Source organism: Polyodon spathula, chromosome 1, assembly GCF_017654505.1.
Source record: "Polyodon spathula isolate WHYD16114869_AA chromosome 1, ASM1765450v1, whole genome shotgun sequence".
NCBI classification, from domain to species: domain Eukaryota; kingdom Metazoa; phylum Chordata; class Actinopteri; order Acipenseriformes; family Polyodontidae; genus Polyodon; species Polyodon spathula.
Genome location: NC_054534.1, coordinates 7,705,662 through 7,716,546, shown reverse-complemented (window position 1 = coordinate 7,716,546; position 10,885 = coordinate 7,705,662). Strand labels below are relative to the sequence as shown.

The following is a 10,885-nucleotide window of genomic DNA, read 5'->3' as shown; positions in this document are numbered from 1 at the left end:
GAATACGTTCATGATTTTATGGTTTGCACTCCAGGGTCAATTTAATAAGTTTCAAAAAAGCATTTAGTTTCCTTTAACATTTATAATAAGTGGATGTTGCATTCTATTGTTTGTGACGTTTATTTATTGTATTATGGTACAACATTGAAGTCGTTATTACTGTGGTACTTTAAGACATTGAGGTCTGGTGACTTAATTAACCCCATGACGTGGGTATGTAATAATCTTCATTGAGATTACATAACATCATCTAAAGGCAGCCAGGCACAGTGCAACGTCAATACAGTAAAATAAGTATAATTTTTGTTTAAAAATATTTTTTTTTAAGTGAAATACAAAATACATCACAAGATTGCCCGCAGAAATGTTATCTTTAACTATGTGGTGCTGTCAGATGACAAGGAAAGCGAGAATATTTCTTCATAAGCGGGCGGAGCGAGGTTTTCTGGTGGCTCGTCTCCTGTAGTTTTCTCATCCAGCTCCTCTTGCGTCTCATCAACCCTGTGAAGGATTTAACAGCATCACGAGAAAGGCTACTGTTTCGATATGAATCCCACAAGATTGTTAAGACAACGGCGCTAAATAAACCACTGACAGAAACTGAGGACAAGATAAGAACATTTTCAATTGCATATACTAATACACATATATAAAAGACATAGATAGTAGGTTCTTAAATTGGTCTCCATTGAGTCGATTTATAAGATAAAACAAAATATAGGCTAAACAATAATCTACGAAATACGGATCCAGGGAGAGGACGAGACAAAATATGTATCTCGTGCTCACGACTTACTATTTACATATGTCGTGTCCACGAGATATTATCTTGTACCACGAGACAGTAAGACGTGCGCACGAGATGTACTTATTTTCCCCTCATGTCCCCACCCGGGCTGCGTAATAAAATAAAAATAATAATAATAATAATAATAATAATAATAATAATAATAATAATAATAATAATAATAAATAGCTTACACGTGAACAATAACATTTCACTAGTCGTATGTAGTAGTCTAGTTATCTAATTTGTGTGTGTGTTTAGATAAATATATATATATATCTATATACTATATATTCTATAATATATATATATATATATATACACAGTACTGTGCAAAAGTTTTAGGCAGGTGTGAAAAAATGCTGTAAAGTAAGAATTCTTTCAAAAATAGACATTTTATATTTATCAATTAACTAAATGGAAAGTGAGTGAACAGAAGAAAAATCTACATCAAATCAATATTTGGTGTGACCACCCTTTGCCTTCAAAACAGCATCAATTCTTCTAGGTACACTTGCACACAGTTTATGAAGGAACTCGGCAGGTAGATTGGCCCAAACATCTTGGAGAACTAACCACAGTTCTTCTGTGGATTTAGGCAGCCTCAGTTGCTTCTCTCTCTTCATGTAATCCCAGACAGACTCGATGATGTTGAGATCAGGGCTCTGTGGGGGCCATACCATCACTTCCAGGACTCCTTGTTCTTCTTTACGCTGAAGATAGTTCTTAATGACCTTCGCTGTATGTTTAGGGTCGTTGTCATGCTGCAGAATAAATTTGGGGCCAATCAGATGCCTCCCTGATGGTATTGCATGATGGATAAGTATCTGCCTGTACTTCTCAGCATTGAGGAGACCATTAATTCTGACCAAATCCCCAACTCCATTTGCAGAAATGCAGCCCCAAACTTGCAAGGAACCTCCACCATGCTTCGTTGTTGCCTGCAGACACTCATTCGTGTACTGCTCTCCAGCCCTTCGGCGAACAAACTGCCTTCTGCTACAGCCAAATATTTCAAATTTTGACTCATATGTCCAGAGCACCTGCTGCCATTTTTCAACACCCCAGTTCTTGTGTTTTTATGCATAGTTGAGTCGCTTGGCCTTGTTTCCACGTCGGAGGTATGGCTTTTTGGCCATAAGTCTTTCATGAAGGCCACTTCTGACCAGACTTCTCCAGACAGTAGATGGGTGTACCAGGGTCCCACTGTTTTCTGCCAATTCTGAGCTGATGGCACTGCTGGACATCTTCCGATTGCGAAGGGAAGTAAGCATGATGTGTTTTTCATCTGTTGCAGCAAGTTTCCTTGGCCGACCACTGCGTCTACAGTCCTCAACGTTGCCTGTTTCTTTGTGCTTCTTCAAAGGAGCTTGGACAGCACATCTGGAAACCCCTGTCTGCCTTAATTTCTGCCTGGGAGAGACCTTGCTGATGCAGTATAACTACCTTGTGTCTTGTTGCTGTGCTCAGTCTTGCCATGGTGTCTTCAGCAACCTCACCTTGGTAGCTGAGTTTGGCTATTCCTCACCCAGTTTTTTTCCCCCTACACAGCTGTTTCTGTTTCAGTTAATGATTGTGTTTCAACCTACGTATTGAATTGATGATCATTAGCACCTGTTTGGTGTAACTGTTTAATCATACACCTGACTATATGCTTACAAAATCCCTGACTTTGTGTAAGTGTACCTAGAGGAATTGATGCTGTTTTGAAGGCAAAGGGTGGTCACACCAAATATGGATTTAATTTAGATTTTTCTTCTGTTCACTCACTTTGCATTTAGTTCATTGATAAATATAAACTATTAACATGTCTATTTTTGAAAGCATTCTTACTTTACAGCATTTTTTCACACCTGCCTAAAACTTTTGCACAGTACTATATTATATATATATATATATATATATATATATATATATATATATATATATATATATATATATATATATTGGAAATTTATAATTTCTAGAAATTTCTCAAAAACAAATAATTCTAGAAAAAAAAATTTTTAGCAAGTTTTGCTTTTGTGGATAAGGGGAAAAAATTTAAAGAAATAGATGACTACAGTTATTTATTTCAGCATTTTTTTTTTTTTTTGCAAAACTCCAAAAATGCTCATTCAAAATTATTCATACCCTGACAAGAAAAATGAAGATAGCAGCTAGTTGAAGCACCTTTAGCAAGAATAACCTCTTTTAAAAGATTAGGATATTTGTCAATGAGCTTTTTGCATGATTCTTTAGTGATTTTTGACAATTCTTCAACAAAAAATTGTTCCAGTTCATTCAAATTCAAAGGACTTCTCTTGTGCACAGACTTCTTCAACTCATACCAGAGATTTTCAATCGGAATTAGATCGGGACTTTGACTAGAACATTCCAGAACCTTTTACTGTTCTTTAATCATTGTAAAGCAGATTTTGAAACGTCCATTTGTGCCTTAAACCAAGTTTTGTAGAGGAAGGTTTCAGATGATTGGCCAATATCTTGTGGTATGTTATGGAATCCATTTTACCATGTATTTGAACTACATTTCCTGTGCCCATAGAGAAAGGACAGCCCCACATAAGGATAATACCACCTCCATGCAGTAGCTATGGTGTTCTTCTCTTTGTACGCCTCACCAGACTTTCTTCAAACGTAATGACAATCAGCGTGACCAAATAGCTTGGTTTTTGTTCCATGACTCCACAAAACCTTTGACCAGAGCTCATGTCCATCATTCAAGTGTTGTTTTGCAAACTTTGAACGATTGTCCTTGTGACATTTTCCTGAGTGGCTTTTTCTTTGGCCTGTGACCATTGAGACCTTCACCATGCAATACTCGACCTGTGATTGAAATGGAAACCCCAGTCCCACTTGCAGCCAGTTCACTCTGAATATCTTTGGCAGTCAATCTCGGATTGCTGTTAACCTTCCTCAAAATTCTTCTGCTTGTTCTTGGTGAAAAAACCTCTTTCTCCCAGACCGAGGGAGCATTGTGACAGTACCATGAGTCTTGTACTTCTTGATAATAGAAACAATGCTTGAAATTGGGATACTCAAATGCTTGGAAATCTTCTTGTATCCTTCTCCAGCTTTATGACAATAAACAGCTCTTTACTTTTTTTCCATATTGACATATTGGTAATGAAAGCAATCATCCTATGCCTAACCATTTTATACTCTAAAAGGATGTTCACTTACAATCCAGCATTTTTTAGACTTTTCTACAATTAGGTTCTGCATTATCAAATTGAAATTTCTAGCACCTTGTAGATAATACTATTATAGCATCAAAGGGTATAAATACTTTTGAATGAGCATTTTTGGAGTTTTGCAAAAAAAATGTTGAAAGAAATAATTGTAGACATCTATTTCTAGTAACTTTTTTTCCTCATCCACAAAAGCAAAACTTCTGCTACAAAAGATTTTTCCTGAACTGCTTTGTTTTTGAGAAAATTCTAGAAATTATAAATTTCCATGGGGTATTTAAACTTTTGACTACAACTTATATTACACACACACACACACACACACACACACGTATACCCAATATATTAAATGACTAAACAGAGTTCAGAATCTGTTGAAATACATATGCCAAATAGGCAATTCGAATTGAATTTGGAGTGATAGACAGTACCTGCAATCATCGATGTTTGATCTCTGGTAAGGGGGGCAGTGTTCTTCACCAACAAAGGACGGATTATCCAGGGGGAATATTGTGAAGTATTGTGGGGGGCATATCGTGGTTCCTGGTGCCCCGGTCTGTGGGGTACTGCTCTGAGACCTGTTTGCAGAAGGTGCTGAAGCCGCGGTCATGACATTGCCATCCTGTGCCGGGGAGCCATGTGGAGGGGGAAGGTACTGGACCACAGTAGCTCCATGGAACGTTATGGGTTGATTAATACCCGTAAAAACAAAGGACTGACCACAGGGTGGCTGCTCCCCCTCTGTCACCCTGTCGTCAGCCTGCTTGCATGTCTTACATGTGAGCATCCTGAACTTGCAGACAGCGATTAAGACAAATGTGACTCCGACAGACAGGAGGATGGGTCCGAGTAGCTGAGTCCATTCGAAGTATGTACTTCCGTCATATTTGATCCATCCCATAACCGTAAAGGTTATTCCAACCAAGCCCAAGAAGACACCAGAAAACAACAAGGTAGCTCCAGCTTTGTCACCATCGGACACTTCGATATCGGAGTTGCTGGGCGGGTAAGGAGTCACAGAGAAAACATTCACTGATACATCTTCTGTACTGTTATTACCGTTATTGGTGTTGATGTTAGTAATAGTATGATTAGTGTAACTGCGTGACTGATCCATCTGCCTACCTTCATTAAACTCTTCTGTGAGCCATGCACTTATATCAAGCAGCATACATAACCTTGTTGCACTGTAAATGTTTAATAGAACACTTGCATTTTAAGGTAATACATTAATCAAAACACGAGGAAGGTCTGATGAATTGAACTCCACTGTACAGAAGTTTGTTCTTCCTTAGTTCCAGAGACTAGCCAGGCGTTAAATCCAGTAGCGACTAACAAGTTCATCACCAGAGTTACCAGGCAAGTCAGTAAATTCACAAACCCAATAACAACTGTAGGCAAAAAAAGTTAAAAACAACATCAAAAGAACTATTATTGGTAGTGTATTTTCTGTAAACCCAATACTTGCCCAAAAAACTTGGAGGGCTGGTTTCACAGATTAGCACTAGTCTTGCACTAGCTAATGTTATTTTAGGTGAAATAGTCCAAGGTTTGCTATGGGTCTGTGAAACCTGCATTATTGAAGACTGCTCCTCAAACATTCATTAACAATAAGTCATCCTTCATCTAAAATGTGTTATTATGTGCTTTATAAACATCATTAAAGAGCTACAATAATACAGTACTATAAACTGGGCAATTTAACTAAGAAACCTTGTGCTCAACAATGTATTGCAAGAAACTTCTCTTCGTTGTCAGCAGATTATAACACCTTTAATAACATGCTTATATAAATGGCACTAAAGTAGGAACCAATAAGTTATCAGCAGAAACTAATCCAGATTCTTGATGCAAAGCGATTGGTTTCTAGACATTAATGTGGTAAACCTGACAGCATGCCAGGCAGTAGATTTGACTTGTGTATTGGAGTATTTGTATATTGTTAAGGAAACTGTCATGGAGGAAAATGTATTATTTTCTGCTTCCATAATTAATTTCAGTTTAGGGATATCAGTTCACAATTCTCTCAAAATAATACATTACTATGAAAATATAGAAGGTATTTCTGGTACCAGATCAAAGTTATTTAAATTGGAAGCTGTATTAATTCTTAACTATAGCCTCCAAATGGTTAACTTAGTTGTTTTCTGTTTTTCAGGACATTTTTCAAAAATGTATTTTCATTAAAACTATTTTATATCTCTAAATACACAGTTGTGCCCAGTTAATAAGATACAGTTCTCTATTTTTGTCTAATGAAACTTTGCTGGCTGCAGATTCATCAAACACAAATCTGTAACATCACATCCAGATGCTGTAATCTTATTTGTTGTGAAACGTTTGCCAACTACACCTAGCTCCAGCTTTCAAGTCGACCTGAAATCCAAAAATCATATACAGCAATTTGTCAGTTTTGTAGAGATGTATTTTTCATTAGCTACTGTATTGCCAAAACCCCCAATAGTAATTTCAAGAAATGATTCTCATCTAGCTCTGTGGTAGGTACTTGCATATGTTGAGTAGCACAGCACTTCATTTATTTAAATAATTTAGTGGCCCTCTTAGTTTCAGGGTCCACTTTAAAGCCATACTGCCACTTCCTCTTTTCATTTTTCTTTAGCAGAGTATAACCTCTTTGAAATAAGAGTACCAAATTCAAGTAGCTTTTTTAAAACAAAGGCATTTTGAGACGAAGGTTCTTGCAAGCAATAGAGCACATATTGATGTCTGTAAAAAATGATCAATGATGAGTTAATGCAGTCCAAATTATTTTGCTCCAATTGCTGACTACAGTTTTGCAAGACCAAATATTAAGACTGCACCGATCCAGAATTAAATTACGTTTTATAGCCATTCAGTTAAAAAACTGAATGAATTTTGTGGAATTTGTGTTCCAAAAAATCATGTGCAGCAAACAGCAGCATAGTTGGTCACTCTAGTCTTTTTTGTGTGTACGATCTATTCATCTTCAGTAGTTCAACCTTAATAGAATATGCTGCCAGAACTGGAAGTAGGTTCTTATTCTGATTAGAAGTCAGTATAACCACTGGGGGCTCCCAGAATAAAAGGCTGAACTAGGAATGAGTCAATCCATGATCTCAAGAAGCGCTCCAGCTGGCACGGTGAAGTACCATGGAATCTTCTACATGGTCAGTGAAGACTGAATCTGAACTTTGTTTCATTCTCATGTTGTCAGCACCATATCACTCAGGAGTCTTCTCATCCTGTTACAGGTGACAGATAGCTGCATGCCACACGTGGTGCATTAGTATCATGGTAGGATCAGTGCCTGTTCCACCAAACTGAAAGCAAGCAATAGATTACATAAACTCACAGAGGTGAGGCTGGGAAAACAGTGAATCAACAATCCCTTAATCACACATGATAAACCGTAGACACACGCAGTATTGTAAGTGAAAATCAATCCTGCATACTCCTACCGCAGTGGGCTGGCCAATAGACATGGCTCATCACCTGTTTTTGGTATCTGTGTTAATGTGTCGTTGTCATTTCATATCAGTCACCAGGCATTTCTGATCAGTTCCGTGTTTCTGGGATGTTTGACTTGTGTAGGATACAGATGCTCCCACAAATTGTTTGTCCACTATCATGTCACAGCATAGCTGATCAAGTAACATGATGAGCGTGTAACACTGCCCAGGCTAGTTTGATGTTAATCCAGGGCAGAAGACAGTATCAAGAATCCAGACACGAATTGCAGGTACAAGTACAGAGCAACTTTGTTCTGTAAGAATGCTTCAAACCAGTGCTGTTTCCATTAACAACAGTAGCTGGAAATATTAATGAATACCTAAAACAGTCTAAAGGTTGGTCTATTCACAAAACATCGGGAATGTTATTTTTAGCCTATGATATTAGGAAAATCTATACCATGTAAAGACCAATTTAATGTGTGTTCTGTATCTTCTTTAGTTTCCTTTTAAAACCATCTTTAAAAGAGCAGTAGACATCTGGATATATTAAAGATGGTTGGCGATTGTGGAACTGAAGCAGACGCCAAAACATAAGTGTATGCATAAGCAGATCCAAGTTTGTGGGTAAAACAAGCTAGCCTCTCTCATTGGAACCATACTGTGAATATCCTCATCACATCTGGGGTTTTCAGAAATGTTGCACGCTGTGTTTAGAAGACATGGAAAGCAACCAGACAAGAAGAACACACAGAAATAGACAGCGTTATTAATGAATAATTTATGTGGTAGGGAACAAAACAATCCATTCCCGATACAAACTTGCAGAATTAATTTACTGTGTGCTGACATGTTCTAGTTTCCCAGAGAATGATGTCCATCTGTTTTTACCATAGTTGGGAGCTCATAACTTAAAAACGACAAAAGGCTGGCATCCTTCTTGAGACTCAATCTTTTTATAAGAGGTAGTGGCGATTAGGTTGGTTTTTATTTATGGGACAGGACAGGACAGACTCAGTTCTTTGAATCACATGGACAGTGGAAAGCTTTAGCATGTGATCCACCTTGTCAAATGCAATTTTACACTACAGTGTATGACAGAGATGTTATACATACAGTAGCTATTCATGTTAAACCATATTGCAATAGTTAAACAATAAGCCCAGCATGAAAATGGCAATTTCTCTGGTATGTAAAAGTACTGCTCTCTGTAAAGCAAAAACTCAATGCGCCCCACATACTGAAGAATGGCTTACTCACAGGCAAGCCTGGAGGTTTAATATTGCTATACATAGTTACAGCTACATTATCACTATTAGGAACTATAACATAGAACAGGTTATTTCACATTGCAAATAAATGGGTTAAAAGTACCACTGCACAGTCTTGCCTACCTGACAAATACTGACTGAAATCAAAATGAAAAAAAGCTACATTCAGAACTCATGTGAAACCATGCACAGTGCATAAGCATTCAGGTCATGCTTTCGTTTTTAGTTAAGCATGCATTGTTAAAAATGCTATTAAAGGTTTTGACTGTTATAAACTAAGAATATCAGTTTAAGAGATTTTAATAATGAAAATATTGCCAGCATAAATCTTCACATCATACAATTAATGTTTCTTATAGTTACCTATTTTAACACATTTTCATACCCTATTATTACTTGTCCAGTATTGTTTATATCATGCTTTAACACATTTAAGGATCTGTTATTGACTGTTCATAACAGAGTCTTAAACAGCGTTTACCATATGCTTGGATATTAGGAAGATGTAAATGCAGTTTCTCCATGACCTAAATCCAATTATAAATCTGTACTTGCCATAACAGCACATCAATCTGTGATAACCAAAAATATCACCCACAAATCACAGTAATAAACTCAATAACACATTTTAATAGGTCTGTACAAAGTGTCTCTGTTGACCTTTTAGAACTATGGTTTATAAGTGCAAAGGCAGATCATTGACCAATCCATCAGGTTATTGACCAATCCAATGTTTAACAGTATATAAAAGTTGCATTAAAATATATTATTTTTTGCTTAAGCATAGTCATTATCTAACATTAATAAAAAGCAAATTAATTTCATAATTCAGGGATGCTTTTTACTGCTTTCACAATCTAGCCATTAAAAACCCTTAAAGTATTCAGTGTTTAATAATCCTAATGTTCACCTTCTTTCCCCTTATGCTTTCTATTATCAGCAACTCTTTTTTCTTGTTAAACACTTTATACAGCAATATGCCTTTAATAAGAAAAAGTTAAACATGGGATCAACCACCAGACTTTCTGTTTCACATTAAAACCAAATCTTTAAAATCTTTGAGAAATTTCAAAACCAATTGCATACATTATGTAAAGTATAACTTAGTGAAGCCAATTGTTACAGGCAGCAATTACTGTAATGCTGCCAAAAAAAGTTGTTTCGATAACATCCGTCTGCTGAAATCTGCAATGCTGTTTTGTTTAATGCAGTATAATAAGCATTGCTTGAAATTCTTTAAGAAAATGTTAACATTATAAAAAAGAAATCCATGTTCAACTAATCAGACTCTAATAAGAATCCTTCTGCCCATTATATAGTTCAGTTAGCTTTGAAAGATACCTTTATAAGAGCTGCAAAAATCATATTGGTCATGTTTAACACCTTAAGCTATGGAAGGAATTGAGTGGTTGTTCAAATGGTTAAAATTGGTACTCAAGTATCACAAGGAGGAAACTGGCCATTTGGATGACCAGATCAAACCTGTCAGTACACTTTAAACAGTTTCATGCACCTCATTGCAATAATTTTATTTGTGGAACACATGACCCTTGCACCTTAAAAGGTTAACAATGGTACACGGGTTAATGTGTTATGTACAAACTGGACACTTTTATACCTTTTCTGGTACTTTGGATGTTTGTTTCTATGCAAGCTTGAGATGCTCCCAATGTCTGAATATCTGGTTGGATTGTACCCACCCAAAAATATATACATCCCAAAAACTCACCTGCTGCTCATTCATAGATCTATGAGCATAATGGTTTGCGAGAGCAGACTAGTGTAATGTGCTGTGCTAGACAAAAACCCTTCTGGTTAATAGCGTGTTCATTGGCAGCTGTGGTCTCAGTATCTCACTGCTTTATGTATAGAAGGGAGAGTAAGGTAAAGTAGAAGGTCACTCTTACTCAACATGATAAATACACAAAGGAATAGTTTGTTTTCTTATTCCACAGGAGCATTTCAAAAGAGGAATATTGACTGTTACAACCCTGCACTCTCCAGCGGTAACTGTCTGGCTCATACAAACATGTTTAAAGTCCATGCAGCTCTGATGGCAATCCAAACATTCCCTCTGTAGGGAACCCCTACCACTCCACAGCCTGCTGCTAACTTTATTCAAAACCTACTTTAAGCAAAAGAGAACCTGTGTGTCTTGGGGCTCTGGAATAGCGTCACTGATTATCTGGAAACCGACCTTCAAAA

At 36.9% G+C, this 10,885-nt stretch overlaps 1 protein-coding gene across 1 annotated transcript; it reads right to left on the bottom strand.

Moving 5' to 3' along the window:
• Nucleotides 1–377: 377 nt before the first annotated feature.
• LOC121319543 (transmembrane protein 174-like) lies at nt 378–5,095 on the bottom strand. Its single transcript, XM_041257098.1, has 2 exons — nt 4,410–5,095; nt 378–501 (listed from the first exon to the last, which is right to left on the bottom strand). The coding sequence occupies exons 1-2, from the start codon at nt 5,093–5,095 to the stop codon at nt 378–380; spliced, it is 810 nt and encodes a 269-aa protein (XP_041113032.1).
• Nucleotides 5,096–10,885: the final 5,790 nt, after the last annotated feature.

Bases quoted from the DNA above. Each gene is read 5' to 3' on its own strand.
- LOC121319543 (XM_041257098.1), bottom strand. From the start codon at position 5,095: ATGGATCAGTCACGCAGTTACACTAATCATACTATTACTAACATCAAC. The intron at 502-4,409 runs GTACTGTCTATC...AATCCTTCACAG, and splicing joins TCAAACATCGATGATTGCAG to GGTTGATGAGACGCAAGAGG.